General features: G+C 40.2%; 2 protein-coding genes across 3 annotated transcripts in view; both read left to right on the forward strand.

Moving 5' to 3' along the window:
- The window catches only part of LOC139729931 (uncharacterized), a 48,353-nt gene that overhangs the window by 4,167 nt on the left and 16,228 nt on the right, over positions 1 to 27,958 (forward strand). For both annotated transcript variants that reach the window (XM_071640851.1, XM_071640853.1), the window contains exons 2-3: positions 26,621 to 26,861; positions 27,285 to 27,466. In XM_071640851.1, coding sequence (XP_071496952.1) covers positions 26,621 to 26,861; positions 27,285 to 27,466 — 423 coding nt within the window. The remainder of the gene's footprint in view (positions 1 to 26,620; positions 26,862 to 27,284; positions 27,467 to 27,958) is intronic.
- Positions 15,006 to 23,212, forward strand: LOC139729951 (uncharacterized). The gene is made up of 10 exons (XM_071640870.1): positions 15,006 to 15,009; positions 15,747 to 16,121; positions 17,111 to 17,272; positions 17,829 to 17,984; positions 18,468 to 18,667; positions 19,239 to 19,461; positions 20,753 to 21,184; positions 21,641 to 21,903; positions 22,389 to 22,596; positions 23,172 to 23,212. Exons 1-10 carry the CDS (start codon positions 15,006 to 15,008, stop codon positions 23,210 to 23,212), a joined length of 2,064 nt encoding a protein of 687 aa, XP_071496971.1.

Below are 27,958 nucleotides of genomic sequence, written 5' to 3' on the forward strand. Positions count from 1 at the left end.
GTAAACGTACGTAGTACCTCCATAAACTTAACCGATCCAAAACACAACAATCGATGACAATTTAGCGAAATACCGAGAAAATTACTTTGTAATTTCCTTGGTACAAGGTATTAAGTAATCATTTAACTCTTTCATTTCTTACTAGTGTCGTCTCGCCCATCCCCTCTCCCACCCTAGTTGTACCCGTAATCAGACTCAAGTACATATAATTGGCAACATGGGGAATTGCTGGCCCAGATATGTCGTGCGTCACAGGTAGAACCAGGGAAATGGTAACCTCCCTGGTAGAACGGATTTCTTCAGGAAGGACAAAGGAGTGTAATAAAGGATATCTTCGTTGGATCAAGAGCGTAAACTCTATAACCACAGGAAACTGGGAGCGTCAGTTTTACTTTTATATACACCACAACCAGCAATGTGAAAACAGGCTGTCAAATTTGGACAGTCTAAAAGTGATCAGCAAAACGGAATTTGTGGGATAGGTTCATTGCGGGTCGATGGGTAAACTTTAATCCGACGGAAAATATATCTTGTCCAAAGCAAACAGAATCACGTTCTTCTATTCAGAGAATCTTCCTTCAGAGCTTTCATAAAGGGCAAAGCAAACCATAAAAGGCAATAATGCTCTTTACAAAGCACTGTCATAGTTTTAGTGGTTCTTAAACCACAAATTCTGGGAATTTTTCCTTCCGAATTTTCCATAAATAATGGTGAAGCAAACTCAAAGAGGCAATAATGCTCTTAGCAAAGCACTGTCATAGTTTTAGTGGTTCTTAATCTTATGTCGCATTCAGATGATTTCATTGACAGGGCGAACTCTAATTATATGATGTATTCGTATCAAAGTTGTCCACACTATACATGTACAGGTTATTCTTAGGATATTCTCTATTAAAACGCACATAGGGAAGTTTCGTGCCTTCATGAAATCAACACCACACACAAAAAAACACCACATTTTTTGACATTGCACGGGCATATTCTTGACTTATGATGAAAGTAAAAATAGTGCGTGTTGTATATCCTGAAGCTGTTCTTTTACTCAATAGAATTTTGCACGCAATGAAAAAAGCTCTTTATGTAGAAGCTGAAGTTTAATTCCCTTAAAACAGAACTAAACGAATCAGTATTATGTTGTATTTGATCTACGAATATGATACATGCCAATGTACTGTATTCCCATGTGACTTGTTCGTTTTGTATGTTTGATCTATGAGCATCAACTTGTTTTCCTCAACAATTCAAATTAGACGGAAAGAATGTACATGTATACTATCCATGACAACGAATAATGCAATTTGAAATTCCCGAGGGCGATATGATGCTTTCAGCAATTTGATTTACATCTCTCTCTCTCTCTCTCGATTGTTGGCGCGCTGCGATGTTGATATTCTCTTTAAAAGAAAGGACTGCGACGAAAGCAGTGCTTCTACTCAGTGATGATCATAAAAAAGTAAGCTCGTAATGGGGTCCCAAGGTCAGAGTATGTGAGACAATAAATGTCATGAGATGACATGAATGTCACAGCATGTCTGCCGTCGTCAAAACTATCTCCTACCTGAAAACAAAACGAAGCAGGTGTGCGCGTAAAACTTTAGTTGGAAAAAAACTTTTGAAACTCAAGGTTCTTTGTATGTTGAGTGTGATGACTGCACGATCTGCAGCAAGAGACGGAGCATATGCGCGCAGCGGTCTTCAATTCTCTTTCCAGTCAAAATACTAGTAAGGAAAATGGCTAATTCTTATATAGCGCATTTCATAACCGTGGGAATTGCTTCATCCTTGCGGAGGTTGGTGTGTTAAAAATTGTTTCAGAAGCATGAGAAGGAGGACATTGCAGCTTGGGTTATGAAGTTATCATTCTCGTTCCATAGGGAGCATTTTGTTCTAATTTTAATGCAGGTTGACGACAATCGGCTGTCATAGGCATTTCGACATTCCTCACATTGAGATCTCTATAGTATCCTTTTATTGGGGGACCATAAATTTTCTTTTTTCTCACTCTTATAGGCTCTTGAAACAAGGAGCTCCATGATTGGTGGAAATGCATCAAGGCATTTTTCAATGCATTTAGCTCATATCTTTGAATTGTTCCTCCATTTACCTCATTTTCTCCCTTTTATTCCGTAGTTCCGCTCCTCCAGCGGAGCTCATGTTATACACACATCACAAAATTTAGCGACGGGTCAGGTCGTCCTCAGTACTTGAAGCTGGTTTAGGAAAGACTTTCATTGCAGTTAATCTGAGAGGAAAGTTATTGCACACTATTTTAGGCTTTTAGAGACAGGAATTATGAATTTCCTCATTCTGCGTAAGTGCTAATACTTCTATGCCCATGCTGACATAACTGGTGTCAATGCTTTGACTTATATTCTAAATCACGCATAACATGGTCATTTTCGATCACCACCAACCGCGAACGATCAGTTTGGGGTTATAGGCTTATGCGATTTTTAAACTAAAGATACTGATAAGTGATGTAAAGGGAAAAAGTAACTGACGATAACATAAAGCGCAGGAGATACATGTATAGCCTCAATCCACCTCCCTGATGGAAATAATGGGCTTGCATCTTAACAGTAAGTGAACTTTCGATATAGCAATGGTATATTCATGATCGAAGCGTTTTAATAAGGAAAACAAAACGAAATGTATAAATACATTACTCGATAGTTAGCTGATCCCGAGACATAACAGCATAGTGTTCCCATTGCTGTACTTGTGAAATGTGAATGACGGAAATGAATGTGATTACTATGAAAGTACACGTTCAGAACGAAATCCCATGTTCGGAAGGATTAAAACCAGACTTGTCTTTTAGCATGATTAGGCCTACACGTTGAGGACGGACTGCTTTTGCTTTAACACGCATTTCCCACAGACACTTGCCCGAGTATTGCCGGGACTCGTCCTCAAAGGCTTAAAACTTTGCTGAAATTGATGATTCAGGTTGAAAAAAAAGTTGCAAATATCGAAGTGACCTTCTCCAGGATCAAAGCCAGTAGTTATATTTGAGGCTTTATTGCGAAATTTTTATATGGTAGGATGTATTGCGATACAACTGACCTTTTATATGCATTAATTGTGATAACTCAAACATTCTTTTTTTTTAAAATCACTGCTCTCAATGGTAAACAATACCTTAAAACGCAACTTCTGGTATCATTTGATAGGGCCTATACTGCGGCGACTTTGTTGGCTGGAGTTTTTACGGTCGCATTTATCGCAGCTCGTATTTTACATTCAAAATGATTTCTGACGTGTGAATTATGATGCTTTCATTTGGTACATTTGATGGTCAATACAACACTGTAACGGGGGAAAAAAATCCTGCTGGTTGCGACTTCGAATATGATTTAAATTTCGCGGGGGTTGTCATTGCAAGTGCCGTGTACGTCACTCAGATACAGCATTACACGTACCTCAGTGAACACTGCTATCTACACACATGTAATGCTATCTTCGTAAGACGACGATCCAGATGGAATGACGTTCGCGTCATGTTCTTTATAATTCGCAGTCAAATTAATTGTGCTCGTATCAAATGTCTGTTTGTCGTCTGAGCTAGTAATTTCTGATGAATTATATATCACTACGCCCAAAGGAGTTGTCCTGTTTCGTAGGCCAGTATCATACGAAAAATATCAGCACACTGGTTGTAACTGCGCCTTTTTTGCTGCCATTTCGGCGGTTTTATTAACTACTACGAATCGAATACAACTCTATTCAATGCGAAGTTGCATTTCATATTTGCTTACGAAATCAAACGCAAGTCCTTTCAGCAACGGACGTGCATTTAAACACGAATTAGGGGACTTGCGTTTTGTTTTTTCTTGTTGCGTGTAAACGCGAAGTTTCTGGCGACGGGGCCATTGGAAAATGAAGCCGATGATTACTAGTAGCTAGATATGTTCGCCCAACTCGTCAATTCGAAAGTATTGAATAAATAATCCACATTATTCTGCAGACATGATAATCGATTAGTACATGAAGAGGAGGAGATAGACTTTGATTTGATGTGATGGGCAAAAATGACCAGACATCATGGACAATGAGCTAAACAGAAAACCGTATCATATAGGGAGAAAATTATCTGCACTGTCTTGCATGGTGACTGGATTACGTTAAAGCGCGAAATGAAGCTTTTCTTGAGATTTCTAGATTCTATCTCAATGTGCTTATATTTTTGTAAGTAAGCGTATATTGTCAGATACTCTTTTAGTTTCATACCTTGCCACCTTACTGTAGCTATTTAGGGGAAAACTCGCAGACTCTCCGATTCTTCGAGAGGTTTGCAATGATTTCTCAGTAAGGAGGATATATATATTTTTTAATTTACGAGGGATCCCACGTCGACAGTTCATGCCATCACCGTGGAGACATGGGGATGCGGTGTTTGGGCGGGCGGCATGCGATGATCGCATGGGGTTGTTGTCGGCACAGAGACGGTTGCCCCATGGTGCCATAGTTCGGAAATCCGAGCTATTTTCATTCAGCTGGAGATGAGCTTCAGCTCTCCCTCTTCTTTCTGCCCATGGATCGCCGACCGGCGCTGCCCAGGACGCGCTCCTCTTGGGCGGACGAACGCCGTGACGTCAGCATTCCTCAGTTGCGAAGATCGTTGTATAGAGACATTACATTGCGTAACCTGTGACATCGTCTGTAAGATACGAATAGTCTTATTTCTACGCTATTACTGACACCTTTAACTTGGCAACTAACGGCGCTTTTGATGACTCTAGGCATCTCTGGTCGATGATGAAACGAATGCTTTCAATGTATAGAACAGTTTTGTAGAATAAGTAGGCTAAAAACAAAAAGCAGCTTCCACATTATTTCAACTCTCGCGCTAAGAATAAGAAAACTTATGACCAGATGAAAGGGGCGAGGTCCTCCAGCTGTTAATCGTCCGATTTTAATATAAAGTAGTGTTTACTATATAGGTACTGGTTACTAAGAGAATACGTTGTCAACTATATGATCAATACACTTAGAAATATCCTTGCTTAGATTTTCGTCATATGACTGCAAAAAGAAAGTTGAGAGAGAGATCGTCATGTATAATTATATAGAATTACAGAACATTTACGGATTAGTTTACGTCAGATCTGCGCATGCGTGGATGACATAATGCGCAATTTTCGTTGGCTCCAATAGACTGCCCTCCTCTGTCGATTTCTTTCTCTCTCGGATATCACCACATGAGAAGAAGTCTTGCAATAATTGCTGCGCGTTCCTGAGAGCTATAAGCGGATGCCTCGGTACCCTTTAACAAGTCCTGGTAGCAATCGCATTGTGGGCATCCGATTCAAAGCTGCACAGACTTGTCCCATTCCTAAAATGCCGGTGAAATTAGCCTATTAAGCCGAGGAGGACAAAAATAATGGTGTGATGACAAAGAAGACAGAAAAAATGACGCTAAGACGACAGACGACCACGGAGTTGTTTTGCCAGCACACAAGTCAAGTTTCTATATTAATCCGTGCGTCGGGTCGAATATAGGAGAATTAGGGTTGAGAAAGAAATGACATTTGCTTTGGACTGGACCGAAGGAAATGTGGCTCATTACGTCTCGATATCAACATGATCAAACCTTACGAAACAGGAAATCTCCTGCATTTATTCAGTGGATGAAGGCTCACCATAACATTCCATCCCTCTTTTCTTTTTCTCCAAGTTGTCAATTTGAACTCTGAAATGACAAGCGACAAATAACATGTATATTTTTAAACAATTAGGACTGACATTCGCGATCGATGAAAACAAACCAATCATGAAAAAAAAAGAGATTCAAATATTTGGTTTCCCGTTTTAGCAAATAGAGTCTAATGAAAACTTAGAGGAGAGCTAGATTGATGTATAGTGAACGATAGCACCATGGAGGGAATTAGGATTACAGTGAGATAAAAATGTAGAGAGCGAGAAGGGGGTGGGGAGGCGCCAAGGGAAATACTGTTAACTTGAAGGGGGAAGAAGAAAGAATCCAGATAGACCGATCATCCATTCGGAATCAAATCTCTGCAGTTGACATTTTGATTCAATCATAATGGGGGGGGGGGGGGAAGAATTTTCAAGAATGTGTGTGATAACAATATGGCTTACGAAGTGTCTCCTATCAATCTACACATTTGTAAATTACTTCCATTTAATTATTATTTTTTTATACGAGTCAACAAGGAGGGAGGTGGCAGAACTCATTGTTATAGCTGAAAAGTGAACATTGAAAAAAAAACACGCACACACATGGACTCACACATACACACACACACACACTCACACATCATAATATTAACAAACAAAATCCCATGCGGAAAGATTACGACATAAAGCCCTTTTTCATATGGATTATGAATAAATTCGTAAATCTAGATATAGCTTTGAATAATGTATATTATATATATATTCATTTATTTATTTATTTATTTATATGACGAAATGCGACGAATTTTCTCCCAAAGGGCTTTGAAATGTTATTTACAGCATTCGCTTTGCCGAAACATTTAAATCATAATGATATAAATATGTAAATGACATAGCAAGTTTAAGCCTTTTCGTTTTGTTTTGTTTTAACAGTTTTGACCATATTTTCCTCTTAAATGTCCCCGGGCTATAGTCCCCGTACTATCAATCTAATCGTCCGCTCATGACACCGCTAAAGCTCGTGACATACTTCACACCCTCAAATAGCTATAGAAAGATTAAATCAACGATTCCTAATTCGTTGTTCTTGTTTCTCCTTCTTTTACTTGCCACACGCCGACACGTTTCACCTCCCAAGCACCACTTCCGCGACGTGAATATTTTTCTTCACCCTCCCATAAAGGTGATATGTCGGCATACGATAAATAGGGGAGGAAATGGATGACCTTTAGAAGTGATCCCTAACACATCTGCCGTCTTGTTCGATTAGATATACAGTGTTTTGCACCATACTTGACAAGAACCTTGCTCCAGATATTTCGCAAAACAGCCTTGCGCCTCCTCGCGGTCATGCAGCGGGCGCAGCTGGAACGTAATAGCTGAGGTGAAAGTCTCCTATTACATCGAGACGTCTTGTTCAGTATGTTGAATTCAACAAGTTAAAAGTAGGTAATGTCAGTGATAAGATGATAGGCCTATACGTATCAAATCAAAGCAGCACCATTCCATCATTTAGACTGTTTTGTAGAAGCAACGAGAAATTTTAACGATGCCATGGAAACTTACGGCGTATAAGGAGACGCAAGTATTTTTAGAATATTGTTAGAATTAGGGTTAAAGTTAAAGGGGGAGTCATGTGCTTATATCATTCGAGTGACGAAGATAAACACATATGTACAATTAATATACACATTGCACATGCATACAGTAATACACACACATTCACACACACACAAAAAAAAACATTATACAGGGCCCCGTGACGTTGAAACGATCTTTGCTGATGATTGCAATTATTCAGATCTATTTACAGTAGGACCTATATGTTAAAATAATAACATCTAACCACCTCTCGACATATTCAATGCATGATTTTGTATGCACGTATAGGCCCACGTATTTTTTCCCGACTGCGTCATATCAAGGGTTATCTGTCATTGTCACATCAAACTGAAATAAAAAGATCTAATTAGACCTGGAAAGACACGAGTACTTTAATGATAAAGTGTTGGTTTGTCCCGTTCGGTCATGTCGTAGTCATATTTCCGACTTGTGATAACCTTTGGCGAAATTAGTTTGAACTCGAGACCACCATTCCGTTGCCATGGCTCTTTCCTATTCGTGGAATTAAAACGATAGTGACTTCACATTTCTCTTTATAAAGTGAAACGCGTTATATTGCACGGCAGTTTTCAAAAACAAAAAGATTATAACAACTGTTTATGAGTACGATTTTCTTATTTATGATTATTGTTATAAGTTCGACATCATATTTGTGCTTTATTACTTTTACATACACAACGAAAGTATTTCTCTGCAAGCGTTGTCCTCCATGTCTGAAAAAAAATTCATTAATGTGCCAGAGGACAGTTATTTTGATGTGCTTGAGTGTGTGATTGGTGCAGATAATAAGTTCTAAAAAAATTGACTCATAAATTCCCCTCAGCCGCCACAAGGCTTGAGTATCAGAATTTTCTAATGCACTTTGTGAAATATGTGAAACGATTCGAAAATATCAAGGTTCCCATGTTTATATATCAATTACTCGTTTTAAAATGTTAACGTTTCTTATTTCTGAATGAATCAGAAGAGTGACAAATCCAAGCATCAGACGATTCTGACTTAAATATGACAGGGCTTATTCCAGTTCTGTAATTTGGATGAAAACCCTGTCAGACAAGAATTTTATGCAAATGTTTCGATATTTCTTTTTACGATATCAACTTCCGGAGGGGGAAAAAAAACTTCTTCATAAACGCTCTCCTCGAATTTCACAGACTGCTGTTTGAATTGGAAGAGTTGATGTCATTAGATGAATACTGGGCTCGAAGAAGCAACGATTTCTTGTGTTGTGTTGTGTTGTGTCGTGGAGCGTGAATTGTTGTTGTTGTTGTTGTTGTTGTTGTTGTTTTGGCAGGGGGATATGTCGTTATGATGATATGCTGTAATGTGTGTTGTTTGATCACGCTTGTGTGCCCCGTTGAATGTTCGATGAGTTGAGAAGTGGTCGAATGTGGTATGTGCGTTTGTTTCCACACCCTCTGTACAATCGTCAATGTTCTTCCTCTCCGGCCGGTGTTTTTGGAAATGTCGGCCTATCCTTCCCAATTTTTCTTTGCCAGAGAAATATTCTACCTCCATCAATACCAAACATCGCTTCAATTTCCTCTGCCAGCACCCTAGACATTTCAATTAGTTGCAGTGGATGGCAACACCTTGATTCTGTCTACGCCCTTTACTCAATGCAGCCAAATTTTTAATACATTAATGCTATCCACTTTGGCCCGAATTCACGAAGGTGGTACGATTGAAACAATGTTTTAAACCATGGGCAATTCGTATGGAGCGCCAAGTATCGCATGGCCTACTAGTATTTCGTTACGAATGTTGTCATTTCGTCAACGAAATGACAACATTTCGTCGACGAAATGACTAATTTCGTAACGAAATGTCCATGGTTTAAAACATGGTTTCAATTGTACCACCTTCGTGAATTCGGCCCTTTATGTCTAGTCTAGTCTCTTGTATTGGACATTTTTATCATTTTAATCAAGTGATGAAATTCAACTTAGTAAAGTTGTAAACCTATACACAGTTGAATTCTGGAGGGATGAGGTTTACAAGCATGCACTTACCTTCTATTGTGCAGGAGATTTTGTTTTTGTTTTCATTTCACTTTTTTTTTTGGGGGGGGGGGAGGGGTCTTCCCCTTCAATCATTTCCAAGAATACCGACCGGTTGTGTCTGTTCCGTCACGTGCTTGTGTGAATATGTAAATTTTATGTATAAATGTGTTCTTTGTTGTGAAGCAATATGATATATTGTTGTCTTGTTAAGTGTTGTCTCTTCTCTGCATGGAACCCTTCGCATTGCTCTAACCTGTAATTTGCCACCACGATCATCCGTAATATGAAGAAAGGTGATATCGTGTCAAAATCTTATACTATTCATTAAATTGTGACCATATGACTATCAAGGTAAGTTCTGTCATTGATTTCATATCCATCGCCTTTTAGCTAATCGCTGTGCTTTTGGTCGTTGTGCTTCGAAACCGCTTTATGTCATACAATATGTATTCGTGCATATCTCATAGTGTCATTGGTTTTGTTTTTTATGTTTCTTCGAACGCGCTTATGATAAAAGAGCAGCTGCTTCTCATTCATGTCAATAAGATTTATAACTTAATCATTCAATTTTTCGAGAGCCTTGTTCGTTTCTGTATCTATTCCCATGTTTATATATCATGTTTCAGAGCAACTCCGCAAGGAATATTGGTCTTGTAATAATTCATATTCTTCCTGTCTGCAATATTTTTCCTCATACTCACAGCAATTCCTTTATATCTCAAGCATTATACTTTAAGCTGCGTTTGCTCAAACTTTTGAATAGATATCCGTTAGTCAGCATGTGACAACCCACTATCGGCATGTTGGTACTTCCAATAACCAAATATGAGATGTGTAGGCTAAGTCATACTTCGATTTCATATTTTAACTGAAATTATCTATACCATGAAAAGGCCATCAATAACCTGCATGAAGTAGCTTCCTGTTTCAATAATGTTTCACTTTGATGGTACGAAAAACGAAACGTATGTTTGCAAATTTGTTTGCGAATGTGCTGCATTCCCCTAATAAAGCTGGATTCCACACCATGCTGTAATTGACCTTGTTATGGTAAAATGGTCATCAATATTGAACAGAATAAGCAGGAAAGTTGTGACTTTCAAAGCTCCGCATGTATTCGCCAAATGGTGCTATTTGTCTTAACAATATGATAAGTGAATTTTTTGATGAGTCATCAACTTAAAACTCTGCCATTGGTTTCATGCACGACAAAACTTATATCATAGAAGTCATGAATTTAGTATATCATCCTACCTCTGCATCACTTCCAAAAAAATAAATCATTATGATGAAATTCAATTCAATTCAATTTCATTCAATTTATTTTCATATATTTCTCTATGAAGGAATATACATCAAATGTAGTAAATGAAAGTGAAACACAATATCCGGCTAGGATGCACGATAAATCATTGTGAACATAATAGAACATGGCGGTCAATCTTTGTGAGTTTGGCTCTATATATAAATGCTAAAGAAATATGATGGAAATGTAAGTTATTGCAACACAACCACGACAACAAGAAATTCTTTCATGAACTATCTATTTAATATTCCATGCATTCAAGGGATACTCTTTTGGGAAGATTTGTAAGCAGGTCAATGGAAATCTTTTCAGGCGGTGACACCATCACCTCACCTTATTACCATTGTGTGATACTCGTTGTCTTATGCCCCCGTGTCCTGAACATATGTGGAAGTTATGATAACATCACTTTCAAATTTGGATCCCTATTATGATAAAGCATGACCAGGGTGGTCCGCAACTTGAAATTTGAGCATGTTGCACGCTTTGAATGTGAGGACGTAAATATTGTATGTGAGTGCATATCACGAGAGGGTAGCGCGCAATATTTTGCAACTTATTTCCCACTGTGCTGTCGACGTTTGATGTTCTGTGTCATGTTCTGCGCACATTTTAATTTTCTAAGTAGTTTGATGTTTCTCAGGTTAACACACGTTTTTCACATATTTGTTACACATTATTTTGAGCATGTTGCCGATTCTCGAGGATGTTGCATAGCATGTTGCTGGCTTTTGAGAATGTTGCAAAATAATTTGAGAATGTCGTAGCGGCATGCTCAAACTCCTCGTCGACCAACCTAAAGCATTTGCAAATTAATCTGATATTACGACATCAAAGCAAGCTGAAACGTAAAGTGGTGTCGCCCTTTAAGATGGCAGAAATGAGATCTCTCTCAGTAGGGGGCTATTTCCTCTTCCTCCCTCCTACAGACCTTCTCCACTTACCTCGTACATGACTTTCGTTTCTTAGCATGAGATGTGTCCTTGGGGAAAAAATATGCCAAGATCGTAGACCTTCACCTGTTTCGTGTCTATCCGTCAACTCACAAAATACATGGGATAATTTGGCAGACGTTTTGGTTATAAAATGACAAGACATTTAAGCGAATGTTTCCACCTGCACGCCGTCCAAGCTCTTATGCTACACTCGATGTTAAATATGTCAGCACATAGAATAATCGCTTTTTGTATGAAATGATCTGTTCCGTCTCTCTTTTTTTTTAAAATTCAGAGTTGCACTTTCAATTCTTTCTTGTTTTTCATTCTTTTTGTCATGATAATCAATAAATTCAAAATAAGAAGCAAAGAAGAATAAAACAAATATGCCTACTACTTAACAAAGCAAGCACAGAGATTGTTTCTATTATATGCCAGAGAAATGTACTTTTATGAATTTCGTGTGTGTGTATAACCCCCTGAAATTCAATTCTTGACAGTATACAATTCTCATCAACAGGAGTTTAAGAAGAATCAGATACCGCATTCCTCCCACCCCAATACATAGATGTAGCTTACACTTGGTAAGGTGTTTGTATTGTCGTCTCAATATTATATGTCAATATATGTCTCAAGTGTCGCAATTTGTACGACGCGGAATCGCGGATCCGCTGCGTAACAAGTTTCGACGGACAAGCGTTCTAAATGAAATGTCGCCCTCTGTGTTGTCTACACCGCCAACAACAAGTTTGCGAAGAGACAGACGAGGTATTCGAAAGTAGGCTTGAGAGGCAAGGGGAAAGAAAGAGGCAAGCAGAAGGAGAAAGATAAGGGGAACACATAAACGGAGAACTAGTGCTAGAAAGGAAGAAGACGAAGAAGGCGTATATAGGAGGAGGAGGAAGAGCATAAAACAAAAAGATAAAAAAGTACATGTAATAGAAATGGTAGTCGTAGTAGGAGCAGTAAAGAGAAGGAAGAAAATGAGAGGAGAAATGGAGCAGGAAGAGGGAGAAGGGAAGAAGAGATAAATATATCTATAATAAGATATATATATAGATATCTTCTCCTTTTTTTCAAACTTGTAACTAGTAGACTCATAGACTGTCATTCAAGATAATTATGTCACTTACATCATTCAAATCTGTGAAATATCAGTTTCCTTCAAAGTGTGTTCCTATAATGTCACCTTCGTTCAACTAGCTGTCGCAGTACTAAAAAAGAGAAACAGAGAGCAAATCGTCATTATCTTAATGGGAAAAGTCACAAATCTTGCGATTTTTCCCCACATGAAAAAGTTTTCTCTTCACAGAAAAGGTCGCATAAAACTCAGATTATGAAGGCCAATGTCATATCAAATCGCCGTACAGACACCTGAGGGGAGAGAGAGAAAGACATCTTGGAGGGGGGCACACTGGGGAAGAAAAATCGCATCGCACGTCGTACCTTCCTCCTCTTTCACGGGTCATGTTCAAACTTGACCTACAACGAGCACCTTATGCGGCTTGACCAGGTGTGGGCGGAGCACCGTCTGGCAGCTGCAGTTGCGGGAAAAGATATTGCCGGCTTTGACCTTCCCACCTGCAGAATTCTGTGTCTGTAACCCCTGGAGGCTAAAGCTGCAGCGCACGACGATCTAGCTGATGCTCAGAAAACGCATCATTGTCTGAGTAAGCAGAGACTCACAGAGAGAAAGACGGGCAGACAGACAGACAGATAGACAGACAGACAGACAGACACGCAGAGAAATGTGAGGGTGGGGGGGGGGTAAAAGAATATATGGAAGACAACGACGACCAAGAAAAAGTAGCAAAATACCTACGATTAAGATAACAATAACTATAAGAACATGAGAAAAATGAAGGGGAAAAAAAGAGCAAGAATGCAAAAACAAAACCAGAAAGAACGAAAGAACAATAGAAGAAAATATATAAAAGAAAGAAAAAGAAAGAAAAAGGAGGAAGAACGCAAGATACAGAGCTCACAACTTTATACGGTGAAATTACTTCATCGATTGCAGATTCTGACGCAAGACGTATTTAAAGTGGCAACAAATTGCTAATCACATCAACTGAACTAAAATAGCAGCTATAGGTGGAATGGCATGGAGGGGATGCAATCAGGGACCAGTTAGGGAGACAGATGGCCAATTTCTGTTCAAGGTGGTTTGTTCTTCCACAAGTTCCAAGCAAGACAGATGTTACCTCGCTCTTTGGAGGCACGTACGCACACCCACACAAAGAAAAGATAAGCAACAGAACTAACGATGACAACACCAAGGGGTAAATAAGCTGGTTTAACTTTACCCCACTTCCCAAGGTATAAGTGTTTTCGAACCTGGTTTTGTGTTGGTTTCTCTAGTTCTTTCTCCTCCCCAAAACAAATATGACACCACAACATGTTATCCTCTTATGATTTGTTTTACATTTTGCTTAGAGTTGGAGCAAACCGAATGAGAAGAAAAGAAATATGAGATGAGATGACGATAGATACATGAAAATCAAGTTAGATTTGGAAATTCGATCCAGACATGTTGTCATGAGGGATCAAAATATATCATCGCGCATGCATGGTTTCGTGTCCGTAATGTACTCAAAGTATGATAGAAAACTGTCTCCCCTTGGAACCTAAAAAAAAAGATAATTAAAGAAGAAGAAAGATTGGACTAGAATATCTGATATCAATAAGAAATCGCCATCTTGGGAGAAAACTAGAAAAGGAGAACGACAAGAAAATAAAAGAACACAAATTTGAGAAAGGAAAGAAGAAATTAGGATCGGGGGAAAAGGTAAAGTACCAAGAGAGATGAGACAAAATGTATTTGAACAAATAGATGTTTCTTGAAATGAATCCAAGAAGAGTAGCTGACGGGAAAGGTTTACGATTATGATGATAATGAATATGATGTTAACATCAGTATGTCAACATGTCATCTGCGTTTTTGGAAGATCAGAGTTAGGGGACTATTAAAGAAGACTTAGCCTGACATTAACAAATTTTCATGGTTGCATTTTTCGGGACTTAAGTGTGGATATGTCTTATGTAGAACAAAAACAGAACTTTCTCTCTAGCTGTCGGAGAAGTCAGAAATTTGCAGGAATACTACCAAAAAGTTGTCGAGGTATAACTAAAGAAAAAGGCTTTGGATTGGGATTTAGTGTTCGTACATTGCCGACGTTGATATCCTAACTCAAAGAGTGTTAGTGACGTAGTAAATGTTGACATAAAGAGAAGGAAATGTTAAGAAAAAGTGTCCCAAGGGGAAAAATAAGATTTTCTTTCCCCGTTCGTCAGAAGGCCATGGAGAAAGGTCAGCCATAACGGCGGCAGCTGAAATTCGATTGAACCTTGTCGCTCTATGATTGAGCCTTGGGTACGTAAGTTGAGAGAATATCTGTTTTGCCCAACTCGTTTTACCCCGTTGTGTGTGTGTGTGTATGTGTGTGTGTGTGTGTGTGTGTGTGTGTGTGCGTTTCAGCTTGTGTGTACGTGGCTGCTATGGGTGAGGGGGTGTCTGTACATGCATGTATCATTGGATCATTTCGTCTTTGCATCATCAACCTTGACTGCAACCATCGCCCATGGGATCCAGCAATAATTGTCGCCCGTTTGATGGCATTGTGCATCAATTACTTCCACGTGCGAAATCTCCGCAGCGACCGGCTGGAGGGAGAGAGGGAGCTGAGAGTGAAGTCAGTATAATGGTTCCACTGGAAGATTCCACTACACACGGTCGGTCATGAATTATGTATTACATCGAGTAGTGTGACGTGTTTGTATGACGATTCACCTCTTGCTGAGCACTTGTTACCTATAAAGAAAAACAACAACGTATCGGCCGCGGACGGAGAAAAAATAACAGGTAAGCACTTTTCCGTGTATAGATCCTACGACGGCGCTTATACCTGTTGCATCAGTCATCATTCTTTCTGTTTTGCATGGTATTTAAATTCGTCATTATAACATGTACGCAGACAATGTAATATTTCATAAAGTCACTTCGTGCATTATCAATGTAGGGCTATTGAAACTAATTGTACATTTTAACCATCATCCATTAATTTGGCAAATTTACCATAAATTCATTCATCCATTTGGAACGTCACTGACACATAGCCGACGCTCACTCGCACTTAAGCCACGAGATCAGGTCAGGACCATAAAAGAAATTATTTCTCACGAGTATAAAAACCGAAACACACGTTACATGTATCTCCGCTGCCACGTCACACAATGCAGAAATCGGTCTCCAACGGAGCCCACGAGCACTCCGCAATGTTATCCTGGAGCGCTTCAGCTGGGACGTGCACGCAAGTGAACACCTCGGTCACTTCCGCCCGAACATCTCCATCAACGTCTCCCTGCAAACGTCGGCGGAGGGGGACAGCATCTCCGGCAGGGGTCTCTGGAAGATGGGACTCTTTCGGAGCCAGTTCGAGGATGGCTTCGGAGACCGGATGGGCCCCTATGTGTACCAGCTCTTGGGTGAGGCTGACGCGTCCCGCAAGATCCGCGCTGGGAGACCGCACGTCTTCACTGATTTACGAACCCAGTATGACCTGAATGAGGTATGCCCCCACCCCATGCACCCCCACCACCACCGAACCACCACCAGCAACACCACCACTACCACCACCACCACTACCATCACAACCACCACCACTACCATCACAACCACCAACACCACCACCACCAACAACAACAACAACAACTGAAAGTGAAATAAACTATGATCTTTTTATCAGTTATCTATAGTAGCACTGAAATTTTAGCCAAATGTTAGTTATGACCTTCTTCTCTGTATCACAAAATGTTTGTCTGTTAACGCCTTTCAAACAAACACTTTTTTTTCACCATGAGTAATACATCAAATTTCTTCTCGTCTCATCTCCTCGAACCAGCCTGCAGGGTTGATGTGATTATGTTACGCATATAAGTCTTGCCTTCTAAGCCACAACGGACGGACGCACTATGTTCATTGTATGTATGATGGACGTTTGTGAGAAAAGATATTAACTTTCATTCTCATTTGCATCTTACCTCATAAGTGACTATAGCTATTTGGTAACTTCTTTTCTCTGTATACTTCTTTCTTGGCAGTAAGTCCAATAACTTATTGGACCGAATCGGACATGACTGAATGATACCAAACGCCGTGTTGCGGATATGCCTTCTTCTTTTGCACTTTCCCTTTGCTTTGACAACTTTGTATCAATTGTATATAATGTTGTCGATTTGTATTCAAATGTTTCTTTGATTGTCCTTGTAGTCTGATCAGGACTTTACGTGCGTGTATGATAGAAGACAGGAATATAATATGAAATTACACAACAGTTGAGGTGAAATTCAACTCCGTGTTCAAAGTACGCTTTAATCAATCAGGCAATGGTTGAAATATCAATCAGTCACCAAATGGGTCACAAATAAAAGTCAAGGAATTTTAACATTCAAAGTGTGAATTGATTACAATTTGGTGTACACTTCATCAATCGACTTACTGACATCGTTCGTTCTCATAACCCTTCCTCACCCTTTCCTCACTGTGCCACCCTCTCCTCTTCCTGTCTGTTTATGTTTGTATCCATGGCAACGCCAAACACCAGCCCTCTTGTTATTTCAGGTAGGATGCAGCGATTTCAACTACTTCTGCGTCGAGTTCTCCCAGGGGGACAATCCGCGCCCGCAGTTTAACATGGTCATCCGCTCGTTCACGGGCACGGCCGTTCTGTGCACGCAGATACCCTGTTATGGTAACGATGGAAACGGTACGTGGCGAAATAGACCCTTTGCAGGGGGAGGGGGAGGGGGGGGGGGAGGGGGATGGGGATGGGATTTACAAGTTCAAGCAGACGTAAGAAAAATAATGTAATGACCCCCGCTGATGTAGTGTTATAGTGTCACTGAACTGTAAACGACTCATCATACCGCAGTAGAATATTGCGAACCTTTTAGACCTTCAATATAAGTTTCCTTTAACTTTACACTAAAAGAGAACAATGAAAACGAAACAAAACAAAAACAATATTTTGAAGAAACTGCAGTTGATCAAATGATTTAGGAAAATAGACCACCGTAGAGATAAACATGCACAATACTGGTTGCATAAGCCCACAATATCCGTCAACAAGCTCGCTCTTCTTTCCTGAATTGTTGGAAAGTAATTACATAGTGTACAGAACAAAGAAAATTCAGCACTTCTTTAACTCCAAGTGTCCATTGCAACGTGAAGACGAGGCCATGCCGTGTTTACTTTCGTAGGAGTTTACAGACATTATCAATATCCACTGTTACATCCCTATACAAACGTCACACACCGTACAGACTTCGACACCTCATGCCACCAAGCGTGTTCCGAGGACGGAGAGCCCGTTTGTGGAACGGATGGCATTACATACGTCAGTTCATGCGAACTGGAGAACGTGGTGAGATGCAGTCAGGCGAACATTGAAGTTGAATACTTTGGAGAATGCAGAACAGGTAGACTTTAAATACTTACATATACATATATTTTTTTTTTGGCTACATTTTTTTTTTTGGCGTTGTGTAACAGCCCGCTTGTCATAAACCGTAACGATCAAACTTAATCACTTGTACGTTCCCTTGATGAATATTAAGTGTGGCTTATGAAGACGGTAAGGGAAAACCAAATGTGTCTGTTAAATCTTTACCTTTGTAAAAAAAAAGATCGCTTTTATATCTTCACATATGTAAAAGAATAATGTGTTGCTTTTTGAAATCTTAATATTTATAAAAGAATAATGTATGGAAAATTATGATGATCATCTTCTGTACATAGATAACGGTGATAGTGATGGCAATTATAATGGTGAAAAAGAGAAAATATGGACTGACCGTTAGTCATATAATATGTAAATTAAATCTGTGCTTGCTGAAGCCTATAGTACGCCACCTATACAGCAGATTAAGTCATGTTGTTTTGACATTTTATTTTTATTCTAGGAGTGATCATGGAGAGCATATTTTGGTCGGCACGTGCGGCAAGCGCAGAGCCTGGGGAGGTGCCAGAGGTGACGGTAGAGGCCTTCCTTTTTGCCAACGAGACCAGTGAGAGCGTCGCAGGCAGTAATCTTTGGCGGATGGGAGTCTTCGGCAGCACAAACGTCGACGGCACGGGACCAAAATTTGGATACATACCCCAAGTATGTGTTTGAGGATTTGTAGGAATAACCATGACGCATGGATGATAACCACACCACGTGTGGACATCGATTGTTGGAAGAATAGAAGAAGGTGGTGTGAAGAGGTCATAGTGCCATCTCACATTGTTCATCTTCGCTGAAGAAAGAGAAAATGCTGAAACAGCCTATTTCAGAGTCGGGTCGTTAATAATCTGAAGAGCCTAGCAGCTTTCTTGATTTCTTAATGATGTGTTTATGCCTGTGCAAGTTCCAGGCAACTGACAATAACAATAATAACAATAATGATAATAATAACAACTAGGGTAATATCAATGCCTTTTGTAGCCAGGAAATAAGCCTCTTCAGACTAGTGTTGCCGCTACTATACCAGAGGACCCTGCCCTTATCATTACCGTACCCATTTACGCACCTTGGTCGAGAAGGACACGATTGGTGAAGATATCAAGTCCGAGTACGTATGCTCTCGACGGGATTCGAACCCGGGACCTCCGATTAAAAGTCAAGTCACTATGCTACAGTACTCAGCGGCTCAGTTAATGTTCTTCCGTCTTTTCTCCTCACCTATTCCTAGATCTTGGACGAGGCTGGTTCTGGCCAAACCTTGGTGGCGGGACTCCCCCTGCCCATCCAAGGACGGTTTCCGTTTGAGATCACTGCTCTCGGCTGCAATGAGTTTGGCTACATGTGCGTCGAGTTCACCAGGGGAGAAAATCCCGAGCCGTACTTTCCCTTCCAAACGAACTCCGGGAAAGACGTGTTCACAAGCTGTCGTGTGGCACCGTGTGATCCACTAGGTAAGCCTGCCCTTTTCATGAGCCCTTTCAATTTAACTTTTCTTTTCATGTTTGTTTTACTCGCAAAACTCAATAAAAATAAAGCTTGCACCAGAAGAAGTTCCATATCATTCAGTCATTAGGCCTCGGTCACATAAGTTGGAGAGGACTGGTCGCTGACCTGCGGGAACCGAAAGAGAGCTAATCGAAACAAAAAAAGTGTTCGATGCTCTATCAAAAACCTCTATCCGACCTAATTCGGTTTCAGAATACTGTGAGCCATTTTTACGTCATCTCAAAACCTTTTTACAACCTCTGACAATCATCTGCCGACCAGAGAGGCTTTAGACGTTGTAGAAAGCTCGGTCTTCGCTCTTGTATGACCTGCGATCGAATCAATTGATAAAAAATAAGGAATTTACTGAATAAGAGAGTAATGTGGTAAGAAAAGTTTGTATCTTTTGTGATTTTTTTTTCCGGAAACATCGAAACAATGCAGTAAAAAGAAAGTGAATAATAAAATATTAAGAATAAGACAGTTAACAGGAGAAGAGAATGAGACAGTATCATGCATTCGGAGACATGAAATGCCAAGGGTCAAAGAGTCAAAGGCAGGTCATCTAGAGAGGTAGATCAAGAACTTTATGAGTAAAAACAAAAGCAATGATTGAAGATTTTATTTGTTTGTCTGTCTGAAAGACACGGAATGTAAGGAATGATTATGGTTATTCCAATGGTGCAGATCCATATAGAGCCAATTTATTTCTGTTGGCTTGTTTTAGTCAGTCCCCCCCCCCCCCCCCCCATCGTATACTCTATCAGTGTGTATTTCATATTGTTACCGCAAACAAGATATCCGCAATGGAGAAAGTCTCTTCGTCCTTACCAAACCGGCCTATAGAAATCGGAAAAATGTGCGGCATATGAATTTCATATCGTGTAGAGAACAAAATCTGGCGCGAAGTCACTTACGTTTACGGTTATGTGCATAGAAATGTGTTGGTTCAAGTAAGGATTTAGAAAACAATAATGAAGAAGAGAGAGTTTGAATTAGAGACGAATAAAGTATATTATATGTTCCTTTCGTGAGAATATATGAGGAGCAGTAATTATAAATACCCTTGCAATTATGCAGTCTAAGCCTGTGAAGTTGGGTCAAGTTCACTTGGCAGGAAACAGATTGAATTCAACAGTGTTCGTAAGCTATATCGAGACTGAGGGAAATAAAGCAAAGACATAACATCATTTTAGTCAATAAGCTTCAAATCATTTATTATCTCTTCGTTTCTCCCTTCAATATCCTTTTTGCCAGCCGCCCTCAATCGCATCGCAATCGGCCCCGTGTCGTGGGGAATAACGATGGTAAGAGGTCGTCGCGGCGCTCCCAGCGACATCGAGCTCAATGTCGTGATCACCTTCATTCCGGGCAGCGACGAGGTGAGCGGCAGAGACTTGTGGCGCGTGGGACTCTTTGGCAGTCCGTCGGCTGATGGCAGCTCCAACGAACGCTTCAACTACGTGCGTCAGGTGCTCAATCCAACCCAGGCTTCGCAGTCTGCGGGACCGAATACAAAGCTGGCATTCCCGCCTCTTCCCACACAGTTTGACGTCTCGGCTCTTGGCTGCTCCGTGTACAAACACCTGTGCCTGGAGATCGCGAAAGGGGACAGTGCCCAGCCCGACTTTGTGTTCCACAACGACGAGCAGAGACCGGTCATAATGTGCCAAAGGGTGACTTGTCCAGGTACAGGTCTAAACATTCGTAGCAGAAGACCGAAGTGTGATGCCCTAAGCAACTGAATATTATGTATACATCACTTACATTCGACGTTCTGAATTCTTCTCCAAAGGTTTTCTTTAAAAAAATGGAGAAGTGGACTGACGAACGTTTCCCAAACAAACTCGTGCAGGCAAGGATTGTTTAGATAAGTAGTTGCGAAATGAACGTGTATCGCATATATGACAAAGTTTATATGCACGCAATTACTGCAGAACTTGGAGCCCTGTAACCACCAATTTGTTAATATCCTGAACACGTACACCTTTGCGCCAATTACGTTCTTTTCTCCTGGCAAATCACAGACTGCACTATCAGTGTTTATTTTGTTGAAAACATGGGTCTAGATTAGTGCTAGAAATATCAGGTATTGGAAATGTCTTGTTTTAATTAGATTGCTTTCTTTTTGTGTTATCCAATCAGAGGAGCCAACCCGGTTACCTGTGGTACGCCTCGCGTCGCTGAATTGGAACGTGGCGCTGCTTTCCCGTCGCATAGGCAGTCCCAGCGACATCTCAATCAGTGCCCAAGTTACGACAACAAATGGGTCCGCCTCGGCCGACGGGGAAGGTCTGTGGAGGATGGGTCTCTTTACGAGCGCAAACAGTGACGGGAGTGGGACCCGGGGCCAGTACCGAGAGCAAATTCTTAGCGACAGTCAAGCATCCATCCCCATCTCGCCCCAGGCACGAATCATTTTCTTTCTGACTCAACAGCACTTGCAAGGGCTAATAAAAAAAAAGACAAACAAGAAAATAAAAACGACCAAAAAATTTCCGTATTATTTTCTGTCTACATTTTGCTCCTTTACCATTGCTCAAAATTGCTTTGTGCTTTGTGCTAAAATCCAAAGTAATCACACTCACATTACACGGATCATATTGTAGAGATAGTATTGTAGAGATAGTAATGGCCAAAACTCAAACTGCGGTTTTTGGATGTATACCTTTCTTCGAAACCTCTTAAGTAGCAAAGCACGTGCGTCCAATTGTGATGCGATTGTTACTGTGTTACAGCAAAATGTTATGATTTCGAAACCCTCAGATCCTAGGATGAGGCACGATCATCGAGAATTCCACATTTTTCATTTGTATTTCATTAATTTTCATTTGTAGAGGGAGACAAATGGAAGAAAATTCACACCTCAACTCCATGTAATTTCTTACTTTAGGTGCCACTGGTGTATAACAGCATCGAGACCACTCTCGACGTGACGGGTATGGGATGTCCAGAGTCTGAATACAGCTACATCTGCATTGTGTTTACCAAGGGGGATTCCCCGGAGCCAGATTTTGAGCTGCCGTTGCGTAACGATGAGGCGGTGTCGTGCCGAAGGATAGGGTGCCAGCCAGATATTCCTCCCCCTTCCATACCTTCTAGTGAGTATACAACGGAGTGTAGTCAAAATAATCATGGATCAATAACCATTTTGAGATGAGTACTGTCAGATGTTTGTCAGCTTGTAAGGGAAAAGAGATGAGGTGGAATAATTATGAGGTCGACTGAATAGAATTCATTTTAAACAGTTATAGGGTTACGATCTTCATGTGTGCCAGACGGAAACTTCTCTATTATCTATGTAGGCAGGAATGATATATATATATATATATATATATATATATATATATACATATATATATATTAAGACACATATAAAAAAAGAAAAAAAAAAACCTCACACAATTAGACCTATCTGGATATGTAAAACATTGAAGGATTCAGTCAGAGATATGTATTTAGCTTTTATCAAGAGGTCGACTTCGCAAAACTCTTTGGTAGCAATTTAAGGTTTTCATGTGCGTAGATCAGAATTTGGAGACTTTACCTACAGAATGTACGTCGAAACTCGGCGAATGGGTAGCCGCCTTTTACCGGAATCCGCACCTCATTCTATTTTAAAAACAACTTCTCGAGTGATTTTGTCTTTTGAGGATGTGAATTTATCTCCTCCAAGCGTTGATGCAAAGCGTTGACGAAAAGATTGCAGCAGCGTGAACATAACCCCGGTGAGTTAAAAACATGTTGAAGCTAAACCCTTCGCTTTCACCCAACCCAACCGCCCTGCACAGTCTCTACTGCATAACATGTTAGATCATCGTCGTGTGGTTTTGTCTGTCTGTTTGTTTGTTCGTCTGTCCGAGTCGAAGTAAATGTCCTTGTCAGTAATCTGCCGGTGTTGTCAGCGCATATTCCCTACTTGTCTGTTCTAACAATACGGCAACTTTGAGTGGAGGAAAAACGTGTACTAGTAGTTCCTGACACCACTTTGCCAAAACAAAGGTTTGAGAGTGAATTTAGATTTCCCATGTCGTACCAAGCAGATTTACTTGTGGTAACCCTCTTCAAAATTCTATCAAGTCTGTTGGGGTGAAAATTTGAAAATGCTTTGATGGCTTAATCATCAAAGTACTCGACCTGCAATTCTGAGTTATCAACAACAAAAGAGAAAACGCAGAAATAATGCGTTGCTATATATGTGACCATTAAAATTGACCGGAAATGTCAGTGGGGAATTGAACTTTCAAATTCAATGAAATGCCAAATTTCTCAACATTGCCATAAAAAGTCGTGGATCTAATTGTATGTTGTTTAACCCTACCAAGGACAGCAGGGCCATTTGAAGAAGGTTAAACGGCTTTTGGACTCTCGAAATGTTCATTTGTTTACTATATAGGATATGATACATTAATCAACCAGTCCTCTACTGTCTCGAGAAAGCATTTCGCTTTTGTGCCGTATCAACATAACTTGGCTAACTCAGAACTCTCGATTTCCGTTTGTTTGTCTGCTTGGTTAGTCTTGAAATCTCCAAACACTCTGCAGGGCGCGAAATCATCTATGTTTGAATACTGCGATAATCTATTTGAAATGTTATTACAAAATTTGTTTAAAAGTAGTGTAATTATTTTTTTTTTTCAAACAAAACAGCTCTGAAATTTCCCATAACCAACCTTATTGACGGCTCATAACAGCATCCAACATGCTCAGATTGCTACAAATAAAATTCAAATTATCTGCACGGCCGGCGCCATGTTTTTAAAAAGGGGGGGGGGGGAGCAGTCTATATTTAGGGTGGTACTTCCGGGTTTCATCAGCTGTTAAGCAAAAAAAAAAAAAAAAAAAAAATAATAAGATAAGAAAATAGGATAAAATGAAAGGCCTTCAGTGCAATTTCTGGTGCCACTTCTGGGTTTCATCAGCCTAGATAGGCAAAAAAAAAAAGAAAAAGAAAAAAAAAAAAACGTCTTCACCGCAATTTTCTAGTACAACTTCCGGGGATAATCAAAGTTTAACCACATTTTCTCTTACCACTACGGGGGAAAAAGTGGGGTCCCAAGAGGTAAGATCCTATGTATTCCTTTGTATGATGCGAAAATGTGTGTGTGTGTGGGGGGGGGGGGGGCGGATATAGGTGGCCCCCTGTTGCGTCGACCCTGATCTGTCTAACAACATTGTATTAAAGAAAAAGTAATGTATAAAATTATAGTGAGGTACTATATCCGCAACTTCTTTTTAACTCACAATGACAGGAAATGTCAAATTCAAGGCGATTTCAATTGAAACGTGAAATATGCAAAATTGCTCTTTGAATGGTCAATTTGGACCACGGCGTCAGTCATAACGCCCTCCCCTAAGATGCTTGTACTGATTCTTCAGCAGGTTCAGCAGAACAATATCATTAATCTTCCTTGAGGCTTCTGTACATAATATTCCTAGAAGCAGCTTTCAGACTAATATTGTAATCTTGACACGATACCTAATATGGCATCCGGCCACAACACGTTACTCATGGTGGTCTCCGAAAGCGACAATAGATGACACCTTCACAATTACCAGGTAAAGCTGTGCGTTTTGCTTGAAAGCATAGGGTTTCGGCATATGAGAGGTACATTGTGTACTCTCATTTTGATAATAGCTTGTGTATGTGTGTGTTTGTACAGTTGTATGCGTGGGGATGCTCAGAGTAATAATATGAAGACAAGATGTGAGTGCATTGTGACTGAGACAAGAGCGCTCATGGCTTACATGGTCGTGTATATCACCAACGCACTATTTCATGACTGTGACACGTGCACTGTGGCAAAATGTTACGACCAACACACACACACACACACACGCACACGCACACGCACGCACATACGTACATACATACATACATACACAATAATGCATATAATTCGAAAAGGATTCGAATGGTTTAGTATGAATTTGATAAGTTGTATTTCGTAACAGCTTTAAAAGACAGGGAAACAGACCGTGACGCTTGATATAAATAGGTGGGAGACACTCCCGTTGGTCAGGCTGTGGTGTCGAATGGAGTTATAATTATGCTATCATTCATTTCAGGTTGATCCGGCGAAATTGTCGAGAGGTTTGTGTTGGATGGTTATAAAATGTAGGCCGATTCTTTTAAAGTTATGAGGTTTTGAAATGCTGTACTAGATAACCGCAGATAGTCAACTACATACAGCCATCATCAGTTATTAATGCTTTCTTTGGCAATCAGAGATAAGTTAGGAGGTGTTATCTACAACAAGTAGCTAAAATTTCATGGTGAAAATTTGACCTTTTGAAAGTTACTCTGCTCTTTGTCGAGTAAAACAACAAAATATCACTTGAACGCGTATTTTGTAAAAACAAAGCCAAACAAAACGGTTAGTACAATTCATGCTTACATTCCTATTCTGTGTGATTTAAGGATGAGTCAGGCATGCTGCAATCAATATCTATATTTTTGTCATTCAGATTTTTAAATATTGAAGACGAGTAATTTGACATATCATGTTTTAGAACAATCGGAGCATTTCAGACTTTGACTCCAATTAACCCCAAATTGGGACCCTACTATCATATTGCATTAAAATGGGTCACCCGAGTAAGGCTTGATTAGTATCACAAGGGCAACCTCTATCAACTTGAAAACCTTTGTTCCAGTAAAAATGGGCACAGGACCTACCGTTTTCCTCTTCTCATTTGCCGAAAGTTGTTGTTTTTACCCTGCACCCTGTATTCCTTCCTTTTTTTTTGTCCGATTGTTGACTGATGAACCAAAGTGTGTGTGTGTGTGTGTGTGGATGTTTCGATGTCCGTGCGTGAGAAAGATTAATGTTTGGTGTGCCCCATGAATTACTGCTGTTGCGTGTGTATGGTTCCCATCCACCTCTGTGTATGTTCATTATTTGGAATAGAAATGCTGGTGCATGACGTGCTGATATTTCGATGTCTGTTGTACTATCTGGGAAATGGAGATCCAAATGGATTTTCTTACCACTAAAATCTCTTTTCTCGACAGCGTTTACGGTTGGTATTCAACTTTTCTTTTCAAGTGCCATCATGCTGCTTCTGATTATTTAACCCTTGATTCATCAAAAATTTCAATGTAAGCATCCTCGGCCCAGCAAGGCCCAACTGTTCTCTTCCAGAATGCGAGCGTGAACTGGCACAGGATCAAGTACAATCCCAACGGCCTGAGCGACATGCGTGTCAGTATGACGCTCACGCCCGACACCGGCTCGGACAGCGTTCGCGGCAGGAACCTCTGGAGATTGGGCGTCTACGCCTCGGACGACCAGTACGGCAACGGACCAAAATACGCCTATCAGAGGAACATTCTGGATGCGACGGCCATGCAGACACCTCACAAGTACGAGCCGCAAAATCACAATTTTTCTTTTTCAAAAGGGGAGGTCTTTGATTAGTACTTTTATTGGGTAGTCATTCTTATAGCAAATAATATTTCGTATGACCGTTTCTCTTGATTTTCAACCTGTTCTTATTTTATTTGTGCGTGTGCGTGTGTGTGTGTGTATGTGTGTGTGTGTGCGTTCGTGGTCACGGAGATACAAAAATAGCTCAAATTGAGGTAGCCACAAAAGTCAGCTTGATCAAGGTGAACAGATACCGGTTGAGAAGGGCATCTAAATATTTTACATTACTGACTGCATGTGAAAGCTGAATTGTACTTCATAAGTTGAATAAATGATGAGCTTCATGGGACGCATGTCTGTATGTGTCCATTTATCTATCTAACATTGATGTTATTTTTGGTCTCTTTTAAATATTTTAGTCCCAGAGATCAGCTGGTGCTGGAAGCGGAAACGAAGTTCGATCTCCGAGAGATTTGTGTCATCCGAAACAGGCATCCCTACTTCTGCATTGAGTTTGCTAAGAACGATGCTGCCTCCGTGTCATTCAGCCTAGCCCACCAGGGAGGCGTGGTGTCAATGTGTTCGGTATACACCTGCCCAGGTAAGAACGAAGAAAACCTGGAATTTGAGCAAAATAGATACTTACCGAGATTCCTTATACCGTGAAATTAATATTCCCGCTTGTTCGACATTTATTTCATGTAAATAATCATATTGTATAGATTCGCTCTCAGTCCTGGATGACTCAAAACAGAAACTGATTTTCTGTTCATACCACAACCACACACAATCGTAGTTTTCTTAATTAGGGCCATTGTCAGCTCTGTGTAATCCGAGCAGCCGATAGGTCAAGTTATCAGAGAGGAGACAACCGAATGGGACGGCCACATAATGACGTTGTGAACACGTGACGGCTAACGTAGGCAATATTTACGATATCCTTCGTTTTACACTGCTATGAAAAAAAACCCCGCAAATTATATCATTGAATTGCCCTCTCTCTCTCTCTAAAAGAAAGAGATGTTTGAAAGAGAACTACTTTAGGATATGCCATAGTGAAATGACTGTGCAGTAATAAAAGGAAACCCACAAA

Source organism: Diadema antillarum, unplaced genomic scaffold (assembly GCF_040938485.1).
Source record: "Diadema antillarum isolate AM-2024a unplaced genomic scaffold, OU_Dant_1.0 seq00000271_RagTag, whole genome shotgun sequence".
NCBI classification, from domain to species: domain Eukaryota; kingdom Metazoa; phylum Echinodermata; class Echinoidea; order Diadematoida; family Diadematidae; genus Diadema; species Diadema antillarum.